Here is a 27,170-nt window from a genome sequence, read left to right as displayed (position 1 = left end):
GCTTCAGTGCATCCTGAATACGTTGTGCTCCCCCTTGTGTTCACTAAAAAATGTTTAGACATTTTAATTACTTAATATAATGTAGTTCCCATAATAATACATTGTAGAGCTGAAATGTGCTTGTCATCATTTTCACTTCTTTTGCAAATTATTAAAGAAAACTTGTTGTTTTAACCTTTAAAAAAAATGACACTAAAAAGTGTCATGACCACTTTTTTATTGTATGTTGTGATGTTGTTCTGTCAGCTGCAGGCCTGATCCAGATGCTGATACATTCAGGTTTCAAGAGGGGCGAAACTTCACTGTCCAAGACCGAAGAAGGCGCGTCAGATCAGGAGACACCAGGTGGGTTTTCTTTGACATTGGCGGGGTTGTGTCACCGTGAATTTGTCCCCCAGAGTCAGACTGTCAACAAGTTCTACTGGGACCTTCTGAGACGTCTGAAGAAAAACATTCACTACAATTTGAACCAGATTTGAGGAGCTTCGTTATTTTCTTAAACTGCCCTGCAAGTTATTTCTGTATTTCATGTTTTACACTTCATCCTTCAACCTTCATCCTATTTTAACTTGTTTCGTTTCTTCTATTTTGAGGTTTTAATTTCTGTTTTTAAATGTCTTTTCATGTTGTTATGTATAGCACTTTGAATTGCCTTGTTGTTGAAATGTGCTACAGCTACAAACAAAACTTGCCCTGCCTTACAAACCACCTGAACTGTGGCGCCATGGCAACGGGGTTCTCACCATGACAACACATCTGTCACCCTCAACAACACAGTCGTTCAGTCTCTTCATTCTTCTTTCTTGCAGGTTTTCACTCCAGTGAAACCAACCAGCTGGCAACATGACGGATCACTGAGCAACCTTGCAAAAATCCACATTTACAAGACAGCCAGTGACGTCACAGACATAAAGATTAGCACGCAGGTAAATCTTTTCAATCAAAACTCGCTTTATTAACAGAAATAACTCATTTACAATCAGTACGGTTCTCCTCCTCTCATCACTTCACCAAAACAAACCAGAGGAAACCGGAACAAACAGAAAATCCAGAAGTGGCGGGTTTATAGAAAATATGGTCTTATCCAAAAATTCTAATGAAATGCTTATTATCAATTGAAGTGATTACATATTACTGTATGCTGCTCGAAATGTATACACACGTCAAGTTGTAAGAAACTGCAATTTTTTTTTAAGTGCATACAGTAGGTCTATGTGTTGAGTTAATTTATTGTGACAGCAGATGTAGCCTGTGTATTTTAAATTACAGTCACAGACTCTGTTCTGTAAAGATACGCAGCTTTTAGGATTTTGTATGTAAGTTTCAGCCCCTGTGGTTCTCTAAGTTCAATAAATAATAAAAAAATAGATTAGAATTAAAATATATATGCAACATGATTATTATCACAGGACGTGATTACATTTTTATTCTTTTTCCAGGTAGTGCTTAAAAAAATAAAAAAAATCTCGATTTATCATTTGTTCTAATTCCAACAATTTTACGCAATTGTTGGAGAATTGACGAAGAGAACGTTCCAGCTTCTCTTCCGCCTCACCAGCAGCATCTGATGACTTTCTTTGGATTTTGTTGTAGAAAGGACGAAGCCCTTCTCCATGGCAGCCACACAAAGCCTTTTTTATTCGCTGTAAGTTTTGATGACAAAATGCTGCAGTTTGGAAACACTTAAAATCTCCTGGATGAAATACTTGCTCTGCCCTGACTGTGAAACAGGAGTTTAATCTTAGTTAGGGGGAATACATTCACTGCATTGTCACAGGAGCAGAAAATGCAGATTTAAAATACTTTGTCGAAGAGGAGGCGTATCAACAATTTCACAATTCCCACAAGTGATAGCTGGAAGGAAAAACACCTGAAGGAGAAACAGCCGACAGAACTGGTTTCAATCTGCCTCGACCGGTTGAAAGGATCCATGAAAACTTCTGTTCCGGGTTTGGGTGTATCTGACTGATGAGGTGAACCTGGAGGAGGAGGAGGGTTGTGTTTCAGGAAGTCTGAAAGACAGAATTACAAATGTGTTTAGGAAGAACACACACACACACACACACACACACACACACACACACACACACACACACACACACACACACACACACACACACACACACACACACACACACACAAAGAAGCGGGATTAAAGAAAAACAAAAATACCTGGCCTTCGTTTCTTTTTGTTTTCATCTTCTGGTTTTTATATATGAACGTGATTATAAAGCCAGATGATAGAAGAACAACACCACACACGACGGAGATTATAATTCCAATTAGGATCTTATCTGTCAACAGAACATCAAATGTCATAAAAACACATTAAACAATACGTTCCAATGACCAAAATATATTTAAAATGTAATTGAATATTTTAAATCAGTGTCAGAATGAGTCTTACGATGTCTGTCCCTGCTCACTGTGTCGTTATGTCCACAGGACGTCTTCACGTCGACCTCCAGAGTCTTTTCCTGTGCTGGGTTGGTCGCCACACATCTGTGAGAGGAGTTGTAATCCTGCCTGAGAACGGTGAGAGACAGAGAGACGGCCGAGTTGTTCTGGATCACGATCTTCTCGTCTCTGTACCACGACAGCGTCGTCTCTTCGGCTCCGTCCACAGAACACATCAGCGAGCAGCTGTTAGAGCTCACATTAAATTGGATCACCGAAGGAATCGGTACGGCGTCTATAGAGGAAGGTGATGGAGGTTAGAAATCTGCCTATTTAATTTGTCCTCCTCGCTGATCTTTTTCTTCACAGATCATATATTAAGTCTATCTGTGGCCGGTGAAACACTGAATTCAAAGTTCATTGGGGAGAAGGGGCAAGAAGCTGTCAATCACAGCTGCAGAGGCTCCACGTGTGATGCACTCTGTCATCCTATTGGTCGAGGAACACATCGTAGGATATGTTAAACTGGGCAGGTAAAAACAGAAAGAATTCGGACACACGTTGGAAATGTGTTGCAGGCTGAGTTCATGTAGTCTGAGTTCAGCATCAGGTTAATTGTTGCTTCTAAATTGGCTGCAGGTCTGAGAGGTTGGAACGGTGGAATTCAGAGTTAATTTTGACCCCAGCAATCATTTTTACAGAAATACTACAAACAAAAGAAAACAGGTTAAAAAAAATGTCCATTCAGATTTTTCTCCAGAGGTTCAAGTAAATAATGTTACAGCATGAGACCAAAATCAATAAGTAAGATATGAACTGCTGAGGTCACATATGGAGACTGGATGGTGTTGGAACACACACACACACACACACACACACACACACACACACACACACACACACACACACACACACACACACACACACACACACGTCTACTGGGACAAAAGGACTCACCGTACACTGTGAGTTTATAAGAGGAAATCACTTTCTTTCCTTTATTGTCCAAAGTATAAATCCCTGAGTCATTCCTCTGCAGGTTTGTGAGTGAGAAGAGTCCAGAGGTTTTGTTCCAGTGAAGTCTGTGTGTGTAAATTTCCTCTTCTATATCGAGTTCACCCCATCTTACTGAAGCAAGAATTTTTCCTCCAAATGAAATATATCCTTTCCCCAGCAGGGGTTCAGGTAGAGTGATGGTTCCTCCCACAGTTCCTGCCAGGTTCTTCTTCACAACCTCAGCAGCAGATATTCTCATCACTGTAAAACATACAGAGATACATCAGTCAGCAGTCGGGTCAGAACCTCCAGTGAAAGTCCCGTCTAATGAACAGGAAGCTGAAAAGAGCTCAGTAACAGTTCCACAAAGTCTTCGGACTGTCTGGAGGATCAGACAGCTTTGACTACCTTTACTTTGAAACTAATTAAAGTTCAATCAAGAACTTTTCTATGTTTCCTGCAGGAGCCCTGATTACATGCTGTCACATGATCCCCAACCTGCAACCAGATTAATCCAACCCTCGTTTGATATTGAACTTGTCCTGTACAGCTCAACAGATCTGCAGACATACATGTTCATTGTTTCGGAAATATCAAGATATATAATTGGTAAATCTTTTACTGTTGTGTAAACAGAAAAGATGATGTGTATACTGTAAGCAGTTGTGTTTACACTGATAAAATTGCAAACATCTGTGTTGGGGATTCGACCCCTGAGAGACTGGTGTAAAGATGAATATTGACCACTACGGGGTTCCGGTCAGAGAACACAGACATCTGATTGTTCCACACGTTACTGTATTGTTTTTGGCATACAGTATTTTAACTTGGAGACAGATTGAAAGATGGAATGATTGACAAGATGGATGGATTGACAGATGGATTTTATCATCAATGACTCGATCTGACTATATTGTCGGTCCTGCGTAGCACATACGATTAGCGCAACCGGAAGAGGAAACAGTTCGCGGCGTCAAAATAAAGTTTCAAGATAAGAGCATCGTAACCGTATTGTCGCTGTCTGTGAAGATTTCGCAAACATCTGTTTATTAGCTAACATCTGTTTATCAGCTAACTGCTTATTTAAAGTTATTTGAGGAAGGTCATTTTCTTATGTAAACCACGAACCAATAGGGGGAGTACATCTCTAACAGACCGAAAAAAAAAAACCCTGGTAATTTCCTGTTTACAGAAAAAGAAACAAAGATAAAACACAAGTTGAAAAGTTTGGGACTTTTTCAAGGGTTTTCTTTCAATTTCAGTTTATTTTTTGAGCTTTCAGTTTTAGTTTTATAAGAACTGTCTCATATTTTCTCTTCCTATGACAGCATCCTTACTTCATCCTTACTCCTCTGGGTCTGATGTTACTCCTGTGACCTTTTTCTTGATTTAATAAGAAGTCAAATCAACAATCAGTCTTTCAGTCCTCACTGCAAACTGAAGAAGCTGTTCATTTAAATTCAGGTTTATTCATTTCATGAAGTCATTGGAAAAGTTTAAACCAAAACAACAGTGCAGAAGTTTTTGAATGAACCTTTTCAAAGCTGGAGTATAAAATAAAGGACGGGGAGCGTTTGTTTTATTTAAAACTTCTTTACTACTCATCATAAATATCACTGAAAACATTCGGAAATGATATATTTAGCATTTCTCCAGTCAGTCAATGATCCTGCACAAAATTTCAGCTCAAAATGATAAATATTTATTGTTGCTTAGTCAGAACAAGAGTCCAAAACAAAAATTAAATCTTTTTACAAGGCGATAAAACAGAAAAAAGCAGCAAATCCTCCCACTGCAAAAGCTGCAGCCACAGAAGGTTTGAGCATTTCTGCTTGACAAACACATTTTCTAAAAGCTCCCGGTCAGCGCATTCATGAAACACCTAATTAGATGTAAGACTAAAATAGTGGATCACATCACTCAGGTCTCAGATGCTGGTTTTCTGAACGTATCTCAAAATACTCCTGTGAGTTTACAAAACCTGCAAATTAGGTTTTTTGATTGTTTTTTGATTACCTTTCTCTGTTATTGTTTTGTTTTTTTCTGTGCTATATAAATAAAGTTTGATGGGGAGTCCATGAAACTAGTCTGGGACAGGACAGTCAAATAAAACCATGCAGAAGAAGAATTTAGTTATTGTTCTTCACATATGTTAAAAACTGCCAGAGAACTGGAGCTGTGCTGTTAATTATGACCGCACACGTTCCTGTCTGACACGTCTCAGCAGTGAACTGCGTTTTAACATATTTCTGGTTGATCAGTTTTATTACTTTTTAACATATTTATAACTTATATTTTACAGGGGTAGTTGTCTTTAATATTGCCCTGTGTTTCTTTTCAACTTCGGGCTCGATGCATATTTTAAATATCTTGCAGGTTTAAATGAAGATGATCCCACAAACAGTACAGAAACAGAACTGTGGAACAGCATCACGCTATAAACGGTGTTCCACAATAACTTACCTATAAAGAGGAAAATTAAACTCAGTCGTGACTCCATCACGGAGTTAAACGGGGAAGCACATCGTTAATTAATCCTGCTTCTTTCTGCTTCCTCATGAGTTGCATCACAGTCGAAGTACAAACACAAACTGACGCTGAACTAGAAACAAACAGTTTGGAGAAAAACAGACTGGGGGACTTTCGGTGTGTGGGCGGGGGGAGAGGGTAGTGTCTTTGACTCTAATGCTGTTTTTCATACAACAGTCCGAGAACTTATTTCAAATTCAATTTATTTAATAATATTAAAAATGCGTAACATCTATTACTCATAAAAAAATGTTTTGATGTCAGGTTTTTTGAGGATCCTTCCCACACGTTGTTTTAAACATGGTGGCTCCCACTTCCATATTCGGTACCGAAGACGCATTTAATGTACCCTAATTAAATTATTGTAAGAGGAACCATTAAACGAGCTTCATGTGGAGAGAAACGGAGATGGATCAAAGGATTCATGCAGTATTTCTTCTTGTTTTATCGATTTTTCTGCTCTCAGAACTCGTCTCGATGTGGTTTGTTCCCGATGTGAGCAGGCTTTGTGGATTTTTAGACCTAAAACCACGAGAGCATTAAATTATACAAATTGAAAGGAATCTCATCAGTTCCTCCCAGCCTGCTGTGCATTTGGTTTTAAAGCCCTATTTTAATATTCAAACTGAATCAAATCAGTCACTGGTTCAAACGTGCTGCTGTAGGCTTTTTGTAGATGCTATTTTAAAAAGAGACAAAAAAAACCCAACATGATACAAGTTGACTTGCTAACGGAAGGAGATGAGAGTAAAGATAAAAAAAACAAATAAAGACATCCTGCTTCAGGTCCTGAATAGACATGATACTTCTCTGCTCTGAGTCTATGGTCGAATGTTTCTGCAGTCACTCCCATCCTGTTTCTAACATCACCGACTCTGAGTGGTAGATTTTCGTATTTATTCACATGTTGAAATGAAAAGAATCTGAACGAGACGCCGGACAAAAAGCTGGTTTCAATAAGTTTATCGTCATTGTTGAGCGTTCAGGTAGTTTTCAAAAGTCAACACTGCAGACGAACTCTTTCGTCCTCAGACTGTGAGGAAGGCTCTCATCAAGAGGTTGTTTGATGTCATTCAAACTGCATACTTGAATTAGATCCATGTTAGTCTGTTCTCGTCTTAGCTGCCAACGTTGTGCCCAACAGGGAAAATTGCAGGTCTCCACAAAGTTACAAGTTATGCAAATTTGTGGAAAAGATGATGAAAACAAACAAAAACAGAAACTAAGTTTTTTTTAAAACAGTTTTATGTCTCTAATTTGCTTGGGGGGGGGGGGGGGGGGATATGTCGACACCACGTGAGTCTCACAGGAAATATGTGGCTGAAAAAGAGACGTGCAGACATGTGATCATTTGCACTGCTGACCACCAGACAGATATAGAAACAGCAGATGAATTAACTCGTGTTTATCCTCACTGTACAGCAACCCGGTCACAAACCACAAGAACTGTGAAACGGCATAATGTGTTCTTTAACCTGGATATTCATCTGCGTGTCTCACGTTCCGTTTGTTTGCATTTTGTCACCCGACCTGCAGCGCAACTTTGTTCAACGTGTTTAGACTTGAGAAAAAATGTTGGTGCTCTTTCATAAACATTCAGATAATTAAAGACAGACGTTGAGTTTCCTGAGTTGGGATATCCAGGGCTGTATTCACAAACGTTTTTAGAATCCTCTCCGAGAGCTCCGAACTGAACTTATAAAAACTTCTAACAAGGAGTCTCAGCTTCGGAGGGATTTAGGAAACTTCTCAGAGCAACTCTGAGTGAAGAAAAGAGCAGAAACTTTTATCTTAGTGTGAGGCGGTGTTGTCGACTCCGTTTTTGGATCGCAAGCTTTTAAAAGACGTGATTGGCTGATCAGAAATAGACCTCTTTGTGAGAAGTACACAGTAACATCCAGTGGAAATGAAACGAACTGCGTCCCAATATGAGGCTGTGAAAGTGCTATAATCGTTAGTTTGATCACTTTGATGAAGGTTGTAACAGATCAGCGTCTTCATCACTGCTGCGCTGTCGCATTTTTACTGTTGCCAAATATCTTCATGATGCGATTGCTTTCATTTCTGCCGTTATTTTGTTCAGTGGGAGAAGTGAGCGTCTTTAATGAGATCGACCACAAACATCATCAGTGCACGATATAATTTATAGCGTTTCAGTGTTTGAATATTATTTCTCCTACTTCCGCAGTTTAATGTGTTTTTATGACATTTGATGTTCTGTTGACAGATACGATCCCAATTGGAATTATAATCTCCATCGTGGCTGTAGTTCTTCTATCATCTGGCTTTATAATCAGGCTGATATATATTGACCAGAAGATGACAACAAAAGAAACAAAGGCCAGGTATTTTTGTATTTCTTTAATCCTGCTTCTTTGTTGTGTGTGTGTGTGTGTGTGTGTGTGTGTGTGTGTGTGTGTGTGTTCTTCTTAAACACATTTGTAATTCTGTCTTTCAGACTTCCTGAAACACAACCCTCTTCCTCCTCCAGGTTCACCTCATCTGTCAGATACACCCTAACCCTGAACAGAAGTTTTCGGTTCGAGGCAGATTGAAACCGGTTCTCCTCCTCTCATCACTTCACCAAAACAAACCGGAGGAAACCAGAGCAAACCGAAAATCTGCATTACATTACATTTCATTTAGCGGACGCTTTTATCCAAAGCGACTTACAATAAGTACATTTCAACCATGAGGGTACAAATTCAGAACAACAACAACAACAACAAAAATCAAGAAAGTACAATTTTCTTCAAGCCAAACTTTAAAGTGCTATAAGTAAGTGCCATTTTAAGTCCTACCTATTCAAGGTAAAGTGGCTATATGTTTGAACCTTTTAGCACCCACTCCTCCAACAGGGGGGGAAGATCAAACTATAAGGAACTATCTTTACAATGATAACCACCTGAATATGCACATGTAAACTAAACCAAACTCGTGTGTGTCATTGTTTTGTTATCTGGCATAACAAAAAGCCAAGTTTAAGTGCGCTCTATTTTGTCTTTTGCAGACTTTGTTCACAAGGGGGCCGTGTTGCATGAAGTTGTATTGTTACTCCGCCAAGTGCATCTCTGCTTATTTTCTATTTGGTATGACAGCCTGGAGATTTAGAGTTTAAAGTAATACATACAGTAAATATGCACATCTTAAAGGCAGGTGGGACTGAAAGAACTCCAAACATGGCTAAAATTGAAAACACGAAAGACGAGCTTCCTATAAATGAAAATAAATTAAGGAAAGCTAGCAGATGATTTTAGAATTAAAACGTTATATCTGGACTCGATTTGCAACCTTCCCTGGTGGTCTAGTGGTTAGGATTCGGCGCTCTCACCGCCGCGGCCCGGGTTCGATTCCCGGTCAGGGAACATACTTTTTTTTCTTCGCATTTGTTGTCAAATGTTCCTTGTTGTACGCGCTGCACGTCAAAACGACACTATTTTCACAACGTTCAAAGAAGCAGACGATTAAATGTGTTTTCCGCCCCAGTGATCTGAAAAAACTAAAGGCAGCTGAACACGACACGATGAATCATAATAACACGGAGGCTGAAAGTCAAGAGTACTCTGTTCCTACTAAGTGGATTTACTGTTCAAAGAGATCATCGCTGTGAAAAATGAACTGAAACATAAATATATTAAGGCAGAGTTTATAAATTAATCTAAATCGTCATAAAGCGAGAAATGCAGTGCAGGTATTTTTTTTTTTTCAGCTACTCGTGAAAAAGTTGCGACCTCCTTCGAGCCGGATTCGAACCAGCGACCTAAGGATCACTGACATGACACACTACAGTCCTCCGCTCTACCAACTGAGCTATCGAAGGGGCATGCACCCAATGCAAGGTCATTGGATTTTCAAAATAAAATCGTACAGGCGTGACAAGTTACGTGATGACGGATTATATAGTTTTTGCTGAACAGCAACAGTAGAGTAGCAACAGCTCTGCAAACCTGACTGTTGGACACGAAGGGATATTGAATGATACGGTTACACAATTGGTCGATCACATGTCGTGTAACTTATATAAAAAAAAAGTCACCATAGGCCGGCCGAAAGCAATGACGCCCTGTATCATTTCAAAATAAAAGCCCTAGCTTTAAATTGATAGTGTTTCTCGCACGGTCCAGCTGAACACATGTATACCCGTTTAATTAATTATCCAATCAGCCAATCATAAACGCCACATATACACGAGGCATATTGATTATTTAATTATTTATTTATATGCTGACATGATATCCTTGTTATTTACACTCCTTGTTATTTATAGTGTCATTTGTATTTAACAAAAATTCCTGAATTGATTTTGGTATGTTGACTACAATGCCCACAAGGTTGTTAAAAGGAACCAGAATTAAAAAGTGGAGTTCTTATGTTTTGGTCTTACAACAACAACCCTTTGACAAAATAAGGAGTATTGATATAATTTTACAGACACCCAGATGTCTCTTTGTAGAGCCTTGGATGCTACTTTGACTACAAACATACACTCACATATTCAGTTCAACTGTCGGTACCGAATGTAAGCATTTCAAAAGTTTTACTCTGAAATCAACATCCCCTTTCTTTTATGCTCTCCTCTTTGTTATTTATTACAGATCAGGCTTCGGGCTGTAGTCGTTTTCCCTTCCAGCGCCTATAAGAAATATACTCACACCCATCTGAACACTCATGGGCGTTTTGGTCTTAAAATGAAGTCTGGTCAGGCACATTGATAGCTACTTGTCAGCACACGGCCATCCTGAGCGCGACTGACCAATAAAACCTGGTCTTAAGTCAATGACGCAGTATTTTACAGATAAACAATGCACACAACAAACATACATTCTGCTTGTTACACACACAGGAACATGTTAAAGTGCACAAATAAGCAAAAGATGGAAAATAACAAGATATCAATGTGAAAGGTTATTGTGTAGATAAATCTGTGCGTTCTTTTTTTCTATTACTTGGCAAATGCACTTTGGACACTAAACGCTTTGGATCAGGTGCTTAAAATTGTAGAATTGTTCAATAAAAGCATCAAGCAGTTTGCAACCTTTAAGCATCAGCAGTTGACTGCAACAAAGAACAGCTTTCATCAAATTCGTTATGGCTATCTTAACAGAAAAAGTCCCGCCCACTATAAAATACTAACACATTGCACAAACAGAACATTCCATTAATGCCCACAAATACAGTCACGGATACATTTGTTGGTACCCTTCCACTAAAAAAGAAGAAACAATTAATTTGTTTCCTATAAAATAACTTTAAACTGACAAAAGTAATTGGCACCAGTTATGGTTTATTCCATATTTATAATTAAAAAAATCTACTTTTAAAGTTTTGACTCAACAAAACATTTTAAAGATAAAACAAATGAAAATGGCAAAATTGACGGGACCCTTAACTTAATTATTTGTTGCACAACCTTCAATTACTAACAGATGACTTGTGTGTCTCTCAGTGAGAATTCCAGTCAGCAGGTACTTCGGTCCGATCTTCCAGAACAAACTGCTCCAACTGTCTCAGGTTTGAAAGCTTTCTGCCTTCTCCAGACTGCATGTTTCACCTCTTTAGATGTTTGATAGGATTCAGATCGGGGCTCATAAAAAGGCCACTTAAGAACAGTCATGATTCTGTCGTGGAAATCACCACATGGGCTCAGGAACACTTCTGAAAACCATCGTCTGTGAACACGGTTCATCGCTGCATCCACAAATGCAGGTTAAAACTCGACCATGCAAAGAAGGAACCAGATATAAACATGATCCAGAAACACCGCTGGCTTCTCTGGACCCGAGCTCATTTAAGATGGACTGAGGTGAAGTGGAAAACTGTCCTGTGGTCTGAGATTCTTTTTGGAAATCATGGATATCCTTCCCTGCTAAAGAGGAGAGGGACCATCCAGCTCATTATCAGCGCAGAGGTACAAACTCATCTGTCGTTTTAATTTCACAACTTTTGGGGATTAATAAAGCAATGTTTAAGTGGGCTGTGAAGGGTACCAACAAATTCATCCCTGTCTGTAGAAGAAACCAGATATAAAGTCGCCTAGACTCACTTGTTCTGGTTCAGCTTCCAGGCACTGAGCGGCTGCACAGTTACACAGTATCTGATAGTTCGTCGGCTGAATGTTGCACAAAGCTGCAGACAGTTGATCCTCAGTTGGTTCAACAGTACAAGTAACCCTTTCACACGAGGAGGTGGTCCGGAGTTAACACAAATATTACCTAAAGGAACCTTTTTCTGCCCTCAGACCTGACAACCGTCAGCCCGACTGCCTGCTTTACGTCATTAGAGTCATTTCAGCAAACCGGTGAGGAAGATGCTGGCGATGATTCCCACAACGAGGATGACGACCATGATGAGCAGCGCCAGACCACGGCGTAAAACCAGCTGAGTCACCGACAGAACGTTCCCCACCGTGGTGGTGGAAGGTTTATTTTGGCCTGAAATGGGCATCTCCTGGTACGTGTGGTCCCCCTCCACGCTCTCTCCGCCGGATGCAGCAGCGCTCAGCTGGGGCTGGTTGTGATTCGTGTCTAGCGTTTTCAAAGGGAACCTTTTAGTATCGACAGCTAACACAGGGTTCAATGTTTCAGTGTTTTTAGCGCTCACCTGTGTTTTCCATCCCGACCATCTCTTGCTCTTCTTTGATCTGGACTCCAGCTCGAACGAGAGCCTGACACATTTAGGAAATCATTAAAAGCATGTCATGATGGGAGTAAAACGTGTCGAAATTGGTGGAGGGACGCAGGTATGCACCTCGGCGGCAACCTTCTTCCAATCGAGTTTGCACACAAATATGATGAAGAAAATCGACTGCATTAACACGCAAACCGACAGTCCGGCCCAGAGTCCTGTTTAAGAGACAAGAGAAGAGATTTAATGTTGTTTCTGACAAACAGAAGAAAACACTGTAACTGCAGCCAAAGAGGTCTGATTTACAACTAAAACTATGTGAATCAATAAAGAGGCTAGTTTCATCAGCAAAAGTCTGAAGTGTGTGACCAAAACCAACAAAACCGTCCGCAATCCAAATAATTTGATTCTCAGTTCAAACATTTTCAATTACAAACTAGGTTTTTGATTGAGGTGTGAGAAATTTTCCCCCAAAACAGTTTTTTCACACTGCATAAAAAAAAAAGACACCAAATTAACTTTCATACAGCACATGGTAACCGATCCTTACCCACAATCCCCATGTCCGCTGCGAACATCAGCGACACACCCATGGGGAAGCCGATGAAGTAGTACCCCACCAGGTTACACAGAGCTCCCATCAGCTGTTTTCCTGCCCCTCTGAGAACGCCTCCCGTCACACCCTGTGAATATCAAACACGCGTAAGGTCGCATCACGTTTTATATTTGACGATATCGGCCTTGGATGTTGAACACTGGCGTAAAATCGCTTCCTTACCGCAATCGCATCGAACACATGCATGCTGGCAAATATCAACATGACGTCAGCAACCCTCTGTAAAATGTCTCTGAAAAAACATGCAGATGAAGCACACTCATTGGCACATTTTATTGCTCAGGGACTGTTTTGCTGTATATATGTTTTTACAGAGTGTGTGTTATTTATTATCACTATCATTGCACTGGGATCACAGAGAGACGCTCTCTCGTTCTACCTTCCACTGAGACTTTTGGTAAAATGACCTTTATGCCAGTTCTTCCAAGTTTTCAGAAAAAAACATTGTGGTTTTGTAAAAGTTTCTCTTAAAACTGCCAAGAAAAAGGGTGTTCACCTTCATTAGTCCAAGTTAATTAAGTTTCAGCTGTCAGAAACCACTGGGCAACACACACTGTAAAGCAGAAAATCGGAGGGAATAGTTGTGTTTAATTAAAATCTTTCAACGAGGGGCTCAGAGTCTGTGGGTCAACAGGAAGGGGACGACCTTGGTTAATGTTTCACAGCCTTGACAGCAACATGCTGCTCTGGCATATCACCTCCAACTAAACATACACGAAAAACAAGTTCTTTCAGTGTGACATTTTGACTTACTGCTCTGAGGTGAAAATGTATCCGATGAAATTTCTAGACAGGGCGAAGATAGCTCCGACAAAACATGCAATAATGGCTGCAACAAGAAAAAAGAAGAATGAATAAAAATCTTGTTTTAAACATTTGAAATATTTCAAAAAAGTTGGGATGTTGTGTAAAATAAAAAAAACAAAAAACAGAATGCAATGATTTGCAAATCTTGTAAACCTATATTTCACAAAAAAAAATGGACCGAAGACAACATATCAGCGTATCAAGTGTTGAAACTGAGAAGGCTGAAAACCAATATTGGATGGCAGTGCAGGCGGCACTGCATTAAAAACAGACACAACTCTGTCGTGGGAATCACCGCATGGGCTCAGGAACATTTCTGAAAACCATCGTCTGTGAACACAGTTCATCGCTGCATCCACACACGCAGGTAAAAAGTCATCCACCATGTAACCCGGGCAACATGTGCTGTACGCGTCGGTTCTCACATGCACAAATGATGGGGACTTTGGACGACAGCTTGGCCTGCTCAATGTTTCCTGCGCCGAGAGCATTCCCGACCCGGACGCTGGCAGCAGCGGAGAACCCCAGCGGAAACTGTGGGGAGAAAAAAAAGGCAAATACCAATACAACTCGGCCAACACACGAGCAGAGGAACATCGTTCATAACGGAAGGTAGCGAAGAATTAAAGATGAGTTACCATGTAAGCGATGACGGCCAGCTCGTACGTGATGGACTGCGCGCCCAGCTCGGCCTCGCTGATCATGCCGGCCAGGAAGCCTCCGATCTCAAACGTCCACCACTCCAGACAAAGCATGAGCATACTGGGGATGGCCAGCTTCACGAAGGGCCCCCACTCCTGCAGACAGTCGAGCGACCAGCCTGCGGGCCAGAGCGGGTCTGTACGTCACTTTAAATCACTTCATTTCATTGATTTTGTCATTTTGTACAGTTCATATCAGAAGCAGGTCTATAAAGGAGAGACTTGCGCCAGTAAAAATGTCCAAATATTGCAGGTGTATTAGACATCTTAAAGTGCACTCGGGTGTAATGCTGAGTCACCATTGTACCCTCTCCTTCACATTGCAGTACGCAGTTATAAAGTGTAACTGATTTTTGTCAAACATTACACCCTGCAATGTTTTTTTTTTCTTTTAATGGACAACTATTGGCTTAGTAGACGACAACGCTGAATGATGCAAGATGACGAAACAACACAAACATATTTCAGTCACATTGTCGAGGTTTCAAAACACCCTCGTATCAAAGTGTTAAACTGACCTCCCCATGTGGCCTTATGAAGACCCCGCGCGCAAATGTAAACAAACAAGAGCACCGCCAGTAGATACTGGGAGATCGCGTTGGCCGCTGCAGATCCGCTTCAAGATAAAAAAAAAAAAACAGAAGCAAAGACATGAAGACACAGCAGAAACCACTTATTAATAACTGATATTCACATTTTGTTCATGGTTGTCAAACTAGACCTTACATACATTTGTGTTCAAATTTGTCAATTAAACCCTTAAAAGGATCAGTATGTAGGATTTAGTGCACACAAAAGCCCAAAATGGCGCAAAACAAAATTTCGGATTTATAAACACCTGCGAGCAGCGTTCCTTTTATGAATCGCAATCTGAGTGAAAATGTGCGTACGCGGATCAGCCACATTACAGAAATAATGAATAGATCTACATAACGAGGACGGAGAAGAAACTTACGCAACGCCCAAATCCAGCCGGTACAGGAGGACATAATTGATTATTGCGTTGAGGATATTTCCAATAGCTCCTGTTATAACTTGAGGCCATATAATTCCCTGTAAACCAAAGAACAATGAGGTCTCAGTATATATTTTAATGATCAACTCGTGATTAGCTTTCACCACATTGGCCTTTCATCAGGAAACTGCACCTGATTCTGGAGATAGCGCCCCTGCAGCTGGTACATAAAAGCAGCCTGAAAAAGGAAAACACAAAGTTACTCCAGTTTCAATTTTTAAAGGGAAATTTTAGCATGCGGTTATGAAGACGCCAGCAGACGCGCCGGCAGCTCTGTGAGGCTCTACTGAGGAGCTGCGAGCTAAACGCTAACGTAAGCATGCGAACATTGTCACAAAGGCAATGCTGGCATGCTAATGTTTAGCTGGTATAATGTTCACCGTCTTTTTGTTTTTAGTGCAAATTATCACGCGGTGCCGAGCTAAAGCCTAAAAGTCAGCACAGCCCAAGCCTCATTGCGAGCATGGTTTGGCAAATATGTGGCACAGCAGGGAAAACAGCTCCCGGGGCCGTGAATGTCAAAGATAATCCACCCAAAAGGGGTTGAGACTTTTCAATAACCGTCCAAAATGTGAGCTCGCTGCCTCCAATACAAGAAGTGTCCGGGGATGTATTAAAAGTCGGTAGGAATGATCCTCTGGAGACCACGGAAGACTTCAGAAAACCAACTGTTAAGACATTTCAGTCTGGACCAAAGTGTTTGGACTGACCGTCAGATCAACCCTTCGAACCGGGATCTATTGCATCAGAGCCAAAAACTCACCGGCAGAGCAGGCATGAAGATGTTCACGTACAGCTGGGACAGACTTCACGCAGAAGGACAAAACAGAAAAAAAATGGATGTCAAATTGTCAAATAGTGTCACATGTGACTTTTTTTCCAAAACAATATTTTATATAAACAATGTTTCAATTCACCACAAAGGTTTCACACGTAGTGAAGAACCTCAGCTTTACGCAGCATTTTAGCATCTTTTAGGGAAACTCTCGCGGCAGGCAGCTTATGTTAGCGCAAAAAAAATATGCAGATAAAGTTACCGGCAAGCTGGTGAACACAGTCAGAGCATTTAGCACAGCCAACAACAGACTGGAAAAGATACGGAATCCTAAAAAATAAAACATTTAAGAATAATGTTCCTCAATGTAAAATTTCAAATAATTTGTAGATTTCATCATCTGCGGTTCATAATATGAATAAAAGATTCAGAGAATCTAGAGAAATCTCTTGTACGCAAGGGACAAGGCTGAATATTGGAAGTGCTGTGATCTTCAGGCCCTCAGGAAGCACTGCATTAAAAACAGACACAACGCTGTAGTGGAAATTACTGCATGGGCTCAGGAACACTTCTGAAAACCATCGTCTGTGAACACAGTTCATCGCTGCATCCACAAATGCAGGTTAAAACTCAACCATGCAAATGAACCAGATATGAACATGATCCAGAAACAATTCAATTCAAAATGAGTATATATTTTACATAAAACAATAAAATGTCTCACTTTCAACATTTTGATATGTTGTCTTTTGTAAATTAAATATGGGTGTATATGATTTAAAAATCATCACACTCTGTTTTCATTTACATTTTACACAGCGTCCCAACTTTTTGGGAAACAGGGTTATAATTTAAGATAATTCACAATTTGTAGTTTGTAAATTGCCAATGTAGATTAGACTACATGCCGCTAAATGGGATGCTGCTGTTGTATCGTGGCGATTGATATGTGCTGACCTGGCGACCTCTGGGCTCTGCTTGACAGCCAGTAGGAGGGGTTCGGTGTTGATGAGGACGGCCCAGCAGGGGAAACAGGCCAGCAGCAGAATCAGGATCCCTCTCTGGAGAATCACTCCCACACGCTTCAGGTTACCGCTCCCATACGTCTGCAGGAAACACGCAGACAAGACACTCGGGTAAGCAGCGCCGGAAAAACACCAAATCACACCAAACAAGGGTCAAAGAAAACGAACCCGATACGAAAGCTCGCCGCCGAGTTGTTTAAAAGGGAACCGCAGGAGAACCTGGGAACCCAGCGGTACTGCTTGTGTTACTCTTGGTTAGACTAATAAAGTGAAAGAGCAACCGGTGAGAACCCTACCTGAGATATGAGCGTATCGCATGTCAATGACAAACCGGTGCCAATGGAAATACCGGTGACGTTAACCACCTGCAAGTCAAGCACAAAAGAAAGATGTAATTTAGGGCGAAACACACGGCAACAACGTGAGGACACCAGCGGAAATCCACCAACGTCTCCTCACCGCTATGGATAAGGACACCCCGGCCAGCTCAGTTTTCCCCAGATGACCGCAGAACACCGTGCTGACGAAACTGATCATGAAGACCATCAGCTGGGAAATGACCTGCAGAACAACAACAACAACAACAACAACAACAAAATCATTCACACAGATACATGTAAAGAAAGCTAAGTATCATCAGGGAGTCAAAACACTATCGATATCGACAGAGCTGCAACAGGTGGTCCACAGAAATGATGAAATCCCCTCAAAAAAGCTTCTTAAATGTAAATATTTCCTAGTTCCTTCAATCCTCTATGATCATAAACAAAAAAAAAACTAGTAAAAATTTTTTAAGCTGCACATTGAGCTCTGGGAAACAGTGGTTATTATTTTTCACCATCTTCTGACATTTTAAAGACCTAAAAGCGGAAATTATAATCGAGATATTAATTAGAAATTAATCATTTTTTTTGATTTGCAGCTCTAGGTATCATTACACCTTTTAAAATATAAGAAATATTTGAGGAAATGAGAGTTGTTGTGATTTCTGGCTTCTGGAGAAGTCATTTTAAATGAGACAGTTTGACATAAATTTCAAATAACCAAAGCAAAACCAATGATTAGGATGAAAGCAAGATAACAAGGTAGTTTTGTTAGTTATTGACTGTGTTTCTTGGTTGTTTGTATATAATATATATAGATATATATACTGTACTGTATCTACTGTATATACTGTGCATTTTATATTTTATATTTATATTTAATATTTTGTACTGCTATTTTACTGCTATTTTATTGCTTTTCTATTATTCTATTATTATCTTATTGCTTCTGTATGCTGCTGTAGCGGAAAAAATGTCCCCTCGGGGATTAATAAAGTAACTACCTATCTTCCTATTATTATTATTATTATTATTATTATTATTATTATTATTATTATTATTATTATAATGAGTAGACTCAGCACAAAGCATGCAGACATCACAGTGCCCAGTGATGATTCAGATTCAGATTCAGTTTGAGGAACCTCAAAACCTTTGTGTGCACCATTTGGTGCATTTCGTCACCTACTTTGATTTGAAAACATAAAGTGAAAGGATAGAAAGCCTTGAGGGGGACAACCGCATCAGTACACAGTCTTGAGGCCCCCAAGTGAAAGAGAGACTCTGAGTTTATTAAAGTTTATCTTTCATCCTGTAATAATACCACACACACACACACTGAGATGAAAAAGTCCAGACTGTCTCACCACTGGTCCCGCCAGTTTAAAAAGTTGCACCAGCTCCTTCCGGTAGTCCGGCGGGATGAAGCCCCGGAGGCTCCTCGTGCAGGAGCCCCAACGTCCACCGCAGCCCTGCGCGCGAGAGTCCGTCTCCCCGGCTGTCAGATCTCCCCTCACTCCCTCCGTGTACTTCACCGGGGTTTTACCAGAGGCGTCCATCTCGGAGCAAACCAGATCGTTATTCCCCGACGCGCACGGGACACACGGAGTCACCCCTGCCGCTGGTGAAGTTCGTGTTTGATAAGCAGCAGAGTAAGAGGAGGGGCTCGGGGGCAGACACGTGCCGCTACTTTGAAGGAGTGTCCTCACCGCGTGCTCATGTGTCGGGGTAAAATAAGCCAGCTGGGACACCTCCACGTCGTACTCCGATGAACACTTTATGAGCTTCAAGTTACTGAGAGACTGTAAACAAACTGTCCGGCAGGACAATAAATAGCCGGCTGAATGTCACAGTAATAACACCACGAAGACAAGACTGTGTGCTATGGGGGACAAAATAGGACAAAATGTAGATACATATTTTGGGAATTAAAGTGGCATCATTAAATTAATGTCTTCATTTATGTAGCCTCGAAATAAATTCATCAACTTGGAAGTGGGCTTTTTCCTGTTCTATATTTATTTACATCTGTATTCCAATATCTATCTCTGTATTTCTACATTTATTTTTGTATTTATACAATTATTCAGTTCTAACCACACTTTATTTCCTATATATCTGCACTCCTTCACAGACAAAGTTCCCCCAAAAGTTGGCACGCTGTGTAAAATGTAAATAAAAACAATGCGATGATTTGCAAATCCCGTAAACCCATGTTTAATGGTAAAATATGAACAAAAACAACATATCAAATGTTGAAACAGAAACTTTATTGTTCTATGAAAATTATACACTCATTTTAAATTTCACAGCAGCAACATGCTTCAAAAAAAAGTTTGGACAGGGTCATGTTTACCACCGTGTTGCATCACCTCTTCTTTTAACAACACCCTGTAAACGTTTGGGAACTGAGGCCAGTTGCTGGAGTTTTGAAAGTGAAATGTTGTCCTATTGTTTGCCTGATATAGGATTTCAGCTGCTCAACAGTTCAGGGTCTCCTTTGTTGTATTTGTTTGTTTCATTAAGCTCCAAATGTTTTCAATGGGTGACAGGTCTGGACGGCAGGATGCCAGTTTAGCACCCGAACTCTTCTACTACGGAGCCATGCTGTTGTAATACGTGCAGAATGTGGTTTGACATTGTATTGCTGAACTAAACAAGACCTTCCTTGAAAAAGACGTTGCCTGGATGGCAGCACATGTTGCTCCAAAACCTCTATATCATTCAGCCCTCCCAGGGCTATCCTCAATCATCCCATCGTTTCTTCTCCCTTTAAATATCATTTAAATAGAATTCGTAATGTAAACAGACGTCCAAAAATACCATTATTGAATGTGTTGAAATCACATTTCCAGAATGTGGACACTGTTATGTTACAGACACCAAACGGCCTAAACCAACAGATACGACTTTAAATTGCTAGAAAATGCAAATCATATTACGTAACGTGTCAGGTCCTTCGTCCGTGACAGCCAACGTCTGCGTTCTTACACCGGTTAATTTTTTAACAGTGATAATAATGAGACAAAGAGTCACACTGACAGTGGACTTGAACCCAAGATGAAAAAAAGGACTGAAACATACTAAACCAGGAGGTCAGCTGAGTGGGATAGATGTCGTTTCCACTCGTGTCACAGTCTGAGCTGACCGCCAGTGGACCATGTGCTCTTTTGATGGGATCTGTGCTTGTCTGGAGCCATGAACGAGCAGCAAAACAGGCTCGATTCAGGCTGATAACTTACAGTAAAGCTCTAAATTGGTTTAGTGGAACAGCTTTTCCCAACACACCCCATTTTTCTGGGCCTTCTTGTGGGAAACATATTGACTGAAAATGTTTTTTTGCAGAGGAGCTGCCTTGTTCACACAAATACACATTCACACATAAAAGCTGCCCAATATGACCATACATCAGCCACTGCTGAATGATTGCTTTGTAAACACTTTTTTTTTTACATTTCACACACAAGACATGGCAGACTAAACAAAAGACAAAGAACGACATTTCCCATTGTAATCAAAAAGCAATGTTTCTGATATGTGCAGCACGCCGGCCGCAGCAGTTCAGTGCCAGCTGACCTTGAATTCTTGCCTTTCATTCTCACGGTACCCTGGAAAAAAGTGAAAGGTCAGGAGAGTCCGTTTAATGTCCTCATCCTCGCACTAAAGAAACTGAGCAACATTATTGAGAATGAAAAGAGCATTTCAGAGGAGCAGAGTCTCTCAGCAGTTGGAGATGGGGAGAGGTTCATCACTCTGAAAGACTGTGTGGGGAAATACTGCAACGATTTAAGAATAATGTTCCTCAATGTAAAATTGCAAAGAATTTGTGGATTTCATCATCTTTGGAGAATGCAGAGAATCTAGAGAAATCTCTGTACACAAGGGACAAGGCTAAAAACCAATATTGGATCCCTGTGATCTTCAGGCCCTCAGGCAGCACTGCATTAAAAACATACAAGTCGGTAGTGGAAATCACTACATGGGCTCAGGAACACTTCTGAAAACCATCATCTGTGAACACAGTTCATCGCTGCATCCACACAGCACATTCTGTTTTTATTTACATTTTACACAGCAACTTTTTTGGAAATGGGATTGTACTCCATGAAATGATAAACTGAAACCTATATGTAACAATCTCTTTATTTAGTGTTAAATTAAACATCACTGACTATGAATTCAAAGCCCCTTACTAACTAACTAACTGAGGCTCATTAAACACTCACAGTTCAGTGCTTGTGAGTCAACATGAAGATGAAGATCTTAGTTGATGTATAACAGTGGGATTATGAAACCAACCCTGCTATGACACACGAAAATCTCCCCCCCTTACATCATTCTGCAAGACATGAGTGTACTCACTGCTCTGAGGTGAAAATGTAACCAATGACATTTCTGCCGATGCCGAGACTCGCTCCAACAAAACATGCAACTGTGGAAACGGCATGTGCTGTCAATAAAGTTGACCAATGGAAGACAAGAGAACAGTTTAAATGATATATTGCAAAGACAAAAGATTCTGTATCTCTAAGTTTATAGTGTTTTCAGATTGAACAAGACTGATTTTCTGTAGTTGTACTGCAGGCATCAGTAGTGCAGTAGTACCGGTGGACTTTGAAAGATAGCTTGGCCTGCTTTGTGTTTCCCGACCTGCACACTGGCAGCAGCAGAGAATCCCATAGGGCACTGTGGAAAAAAGATGACATAATGTTTAACATTTCTGTTCTGGGACATGTGTTTATTTGCTTTCTTTTCCGAGAGTCAGATGAGAAGAATGACACAACTATCGAGTTGGTACATCCAAAGATAGAGCCAGAAGCCCGAGAGGTGGATCTGACCGATCTGATTGGAAACCTGACGATACTACGTCCCGCCCACCGATAGCTGTAACCTGACTGCACCACAGGCCTGTCAATCAAACAGACACGCCCCAAAAACAAGTCTTTTTGAGGCTTATTTTCTAATTAATGACGGGATTATTTTCTGATGGACCTCCAGAAAACTAATGAGAAGGAGCGACTTTAGCTAACAACACCGAGATAACTCGTGGAGAAATTTCATTGACTTGTATTTCATGAGAGAAGTTGAATGGGAGTCTACGGAGGCTTTTTGGAGCCGACCTGTAGTGGCACTCGGTGGTATTGCAGCTTAAGGCTCACACCCAAAAGCCACGCCCACTTTTGTAGCCTATAAAAATCAACACATGCACATATTAACATGGTTAAAAATTTTCTTTTCACTGGGAACATCCAACAGCAACATCATACAGCAGGTTTTAATTGAGCTGTTAACTGTGAAACTGACCTGGCGACCTCTGGGCTCTGCTTGACAGCCAGTAGGAGGGGTGCGGTGTTGATGAGGACGGCCCAGCAGGGGAACCAGGCCAGCAGCAGAATCAGAACCCCGCAATCTGGAGAATCACTCCCACACGCTTCGGGTTACCGCTCCCATACGTCTGCATGAAACACGCAGACGGAGAACGAAGCGGAGTCGCCGATCACACTGCTCGGCGAAGGAACGATTACAGGTCGAGAAAACAAACTCGATACGCAAAGCTCATTGTTGAGCTGTTTAAAGAATAAACTTTGTCGAGGACACTGCCTGAGATATGAGGGTATCACACGCCGACGACACACCGGTGCCAATGGAAATACCGGTTAACTCTCTGTAAACGAGGCAACCGGTGAAAAGTCAAAGGAGAGCTCGTAGAAGGCAGCAACAGAAATACGATGAGGTAGGGCTCAAACGTGTCTCCAATCCAACTTGACTGACTAGTAAAGTACTCAATAGGTTTAACTGCCTTAAATACCAATACTTCCCCACACACACACCAGCCTCTCTATCACACCTGGTTAAGGCTAGTGTATTTTATCTCTCTTTATATTTTAAGAGTTTTCCCTATTATCTTAGTTAGGATCATAACTATAGTATGGTGTGTTTTTCTTTTTGTTAATCACTTCCCTTTTTAAGATTTAATGTAGATTGAACGTAGTTATCAAACAGATGTGCTTTGCCTATGCCATTGTGGATACTTCTTGGATTTCGTTGCCTTAATCTTCAAGAATGAAAAATAATAATAATAAAACCTGTCACTTGGAGATCACATCCTGCCAGCCGAAAACCACAGGATACCCCTTTTGATCCCTTTTGGGTCACAACCACTCCAATACACCAACTCCAAAGTACTCTCCGGACGCCAGATGACCACCAGTATTGACCATCTCGAAGATCCACGTCTCCTTCATGTGGTCATAGGTCACCAAGAACTCACGAACCATAAGAACAAAATATGGACTTTGTGATTCCTAACTATGTACTCTGCTATAATGTACTCTGATGATTCTGCTAACAGTGTGACATTGATAGAAAGTGTTCTGTATCGCAAACTATGACTTTACGTGAATATGCGGACGCTCTCTCTACTCCTCTACGTCTCTCACCCTTCTCTCTCACTCTTCTCCACCTCCTTCACCTCTCAATCTGAGTAATAAGATAGAATGACCTTATCGTTGAAAATGTGATCTGTGTTGTAATGATATATCTCATCTTACGTTGATGGGGTGAAATAAGGGGCTTCTTTTATACATAGTTTGAATCAAATCGTGCTAAACCCTCATGACACCCCTCCTCATGACACCCCTTCTCCCCCTGAGACAGGGTATCGATAAAGTGAAATTCAACACCCTGATCCATGACCATCCTCTTCATCTTAAAAATCTGATCATTCAGATTCACTCAGATTCAGATTCATTTTAGTTTGTTTGAGTTCCGATACGAGAATTCCGATTTAGATTATGACTGACTGATTTTATATTGATTTTGAATTAATAATTTGTCCAATATTGGACTGGTGCCCCTTCTAATAACGAGAGCAAGATTTAATCCTCACGAATTAAATTGACATCACGCTACAGCTGTATGCTTGAATTAAACATTATTAGACTACCTAATTATAAATCTAATTACTGAAATAAATAGCCAAAAAATATTGCAATGACAACATTGACATATAAGGCATTCAATTTATAATTTTTTTTGCCAAAATCTATAATAAACTGTCTGAAAAGAGCCTTTAAGTGAAAGGGGAAACAATACACTTAATGATTTGAAAATAAAGCTACCCCCTTAGATTTAGAGATGATCAATAATGTAACACACTGTACAAATTGCATTGACAAAAGAAGAGAAAGTTTTAAGAAAACAGACAAGTTACGTCGAGATTATGATTTATTATCTCATAATTTAAATGAAAAGACCTCTAATTGGGAGGAGAGTTGGGACACTTCAGAACTTGCCTGAGAATCATAAGGTGTTTAAGATTTCTTTGGAATCAAAGTGATTTGGTTATAAATATCAAACATGATAAAAGTGCTTAGCAATAATGAACAATTTATAGGTAATTCGGCAAACTAATTTTTCCAAAATGTAATCACATAAAGGCTAAAAAAAAAAAACGGGAATCGGGTTGCAGCCCAGTTTTTTTCCGGGGCAGCAAAGGGAACGCGTCAGAACTTGCCTGAGAATCATCGTGTTTTTAAGATTTATTCAGTATTAAAGTAAGTCACTGGTAACTATGAGTACATTGAATGATACGAATAATAAAAGAACTATCAATACTTAATTCGGCTTTATCAATTTTCAAAAATGTAAACAAATAAAGGCTCAAAAACGTGTCACAGTGAAACTATCCATGGCAACGCTATGCTTCCTGTGACTTCTCAGAGGAGGCGCTCCGGTTTTTTTTACCAGTGTTCCCGCTAATTTAAGAAGCTCCGCGCGGTTATTCCGGTAGTCAGGCGGGATGAAACCTCGGACACTCTGCAGGTTCGATCCGCAGCCTTCACCGGAGCTCTGAACAGAAGAGGCTCCGGTCAAGTCTCCGTTTACGCCCTTCATACGTGTTGTTGCCACCGCTGCGGGACTCCCAGAACCAAACATTTACCACCTCTGATAACTACCGTCCTCTTAAATCACAGAAAATCAGAACAGAAAAATGGTTTATCGATTGATTAACGACAACATGCTGCAACCGGCAGCAACATTATACACAAGGGAGGGTTTATAGCCCACATGTCGCTGTCCTGACGTCATGCAGACGGAAAGACGAGCCTTTAGAAAAGTTCGCTTCTTCTCGTCAAAATATACGTCAGATGTCCACAACGTCGTTCTTCCTCGAAACGTGACGTCACTTTTGCTATTCATGTGTATTGGCCTTTTAATTTCACATATGCACAATTCAATTTTTTTTATATCCAGAATTATTACTATTGAAAAAAACTCCCATTTTGAGATGGCCACAGGTCAATTGGTACGAGTCATAATTTGAATGTTGGATATCTGTAATGCAATTCTGGCTATTCAAAATGCATTGTGGATGCTAACAAGTACAGAGTGGCCTCAGAACGACTCCTTTCACGTTTTGCACAATTATCAGTGTCATAAATTTAATGTTAAAATAATTTTTTCTTCATCAATTTTCTGTATTTACCGAATAGTCCGTATGAACTCTCTTGTGGTATTGTCAACGTCAGAAGCCTACATTTTGCACACGAGTTCCCATGTTTTAACCACAAGCTCACAAGTTACATTTAAATGAAGCATAAAAGTAAAGTTAGCTTTGGGGTCTAGATATCGAGGCCACTGTGGAAGGACCTTAAATCGCAATACCACCGAGGACCACTAGAGGCTGGCTCCAAAAACTCCGGCTTTTAAAAAAGTTGTCAAAAAAGCGTAAAAATAAAAACAGATTGTGATGATTTGCAAATCATGTAAACCCACATTTAATTGAATTGAATTAAGTGGTCTGCGGTCTTTCACAGAGTGGTGAACACTTTCCCCATCTCCACTGCTATGAGACCGTGATGCTATTTTTTTTAATCCCCAATAATGTTACTGATCTGTTCCCAGTTAACCTAATTAGTAGTGAGATGTTCCACCAGGTATTTTTTTTTTTTTTTTTTTTTTAGCTTTACATAACTTTCCCAGTCGTTTGTTGACCGTTCCAACTTTTTTGAAACATGTTGCTGCCATCAAATTCATAAAACAATAAAATTTCATTTTCAACATTTGATATGTTGTCTTTGGTCTATTTTCAATTAAATATGGGTTTACATGTTTTGTAAATCATCGCAGTCTGTTTTTTTTGTGTGTTTTTTTTACATTTTACACAGTATAATCTAAATAGTCACTTGAACAAAGTGAAGGTATGTTTCAGTGCTCATGTTCATTGTTTCAGCACGTTGCAGCCGATTGTTTATATGGAGCAGCACTCAGGCTTTCTTCAAGTGTCACTGCTGTTTGTTTTTAAATGATTCTGCCCTCTACTGGTAAAACAGTTTAATGCAGCCACGTAAAAAAGATGC

General features: G+C 40.3%; 2 protein-coding genes and 2 non-coding genes across 4 annotated transcripts; 1 reads left to right on the top strand and 3 right to left on the bottom strand.

Annotated features, from left to right (window-relative positions):
- Positions 1–933: 933 nt before the first annotated feature.
- LOC138209017 (T-lymphocyte surface antigen Ly-9-like) lies at positions 934–5,969 on the bottom strand. Its single transcript, XM_069167329.1, has 5 exons — positions 5,857–5,969; positions 3,355–3,654; positions 2,408–2,692; positions 2,173–2,294; positions 934–2,012 (listed from the first exon to the last, which is right to left on the bottom strand). Exons 1-5 carry the CDS (start codon positions 5,891–5,893, stop codon positions 2,004–2,006), a joined length of 753 nt encoding a protein of 250 aa, XP_069023430.1. The 5' UTR covers positions 5,894–5,969; the 3' UTR covers positions 934–2,003.
- A 3,246-nt stretch (positions 5,970–9,215) lies between these two features.
- trnae-cuc (transfer RNA glutamic acid (anticodon CUC)) lies at positions 9,216–9,287 on the top strand. The gene has a single exon. It is a non-coding gene; the product is annotated as a tRNA-Glu (tRNA).
- A 367-nt stretch (positions 9,288–9,654) lies between these two features.
- Positions 9,655–9,742, bottom strand: trnay-gua (transfer RNA tyrosine (anticodon GUA)). Its single transcript is given in 2 exon segments — positions 9,655–9,690; positions 9,706–9,742. It is a non-coding gene; the product is annotated as a tRNA-Tyr (tRNA).
- Positions 9,743–10,695: 953 nt separating this feature from the next.
- LOC138209124 (multidrug and toxin extrusion protein 1-like) lies at positions 10,696–19,432 on the bottom strand. Its single transcript, XM_069167498.1, has 16 exons — positions 19,176–19,432; positions 17,945–18,046; positions 17,782–17,850; positions 17,418–17,566; positions 16,449–16,491; positions 15,819–15,863; positions 15,626–15,723; positions 15,189–15,286; positions 14,608–14,789; positions 14,395–14,503; positions 13,916–13,991; positions 13,325–13,394; positions 13,097–13,229; positions 12,670–12,764; positions 12,523–12,586; positions 10,696–12,446 (listed from the first exon to the last, which is right to left on the bottom strand). Exons 1-16 carry the CDS (start codon positions 19,365–19,367, stop codon positions 12,205–12,207), a joined length of 1,767 nt encoding a protein of 588 aa, XP_069023599.1. The 5' UTR covers positions 19,368–19,432; the 3' UTR covers positions 10,696–12,204.
- Positions 19,433–27,170: the final 7,738 nt, after the last annotated feature.

This window comes from Embiotoca jacksoni, unplaced genomic scaffold, assembly GCF_022577435.1.
Source record: "Embiotoca jacksoni isolate LCO1_2020_lvr unplaced genomic scaffold, fEmbJac1.0.p SCAF_4, whole genome shotgun sequence".
In the NCBI taxonomy this organism is placed as follows: domain Eukaryota; kingdom Metazoa; phylum Chordata; class Actinopteri; family Embiotocidae; genus Embiotoca; species Embiotoca jacksoni.
Note: the sequence above shows the minus strand (reverse complement) of the source record. Positions and strands in the feature narration are given on the sequence as shown.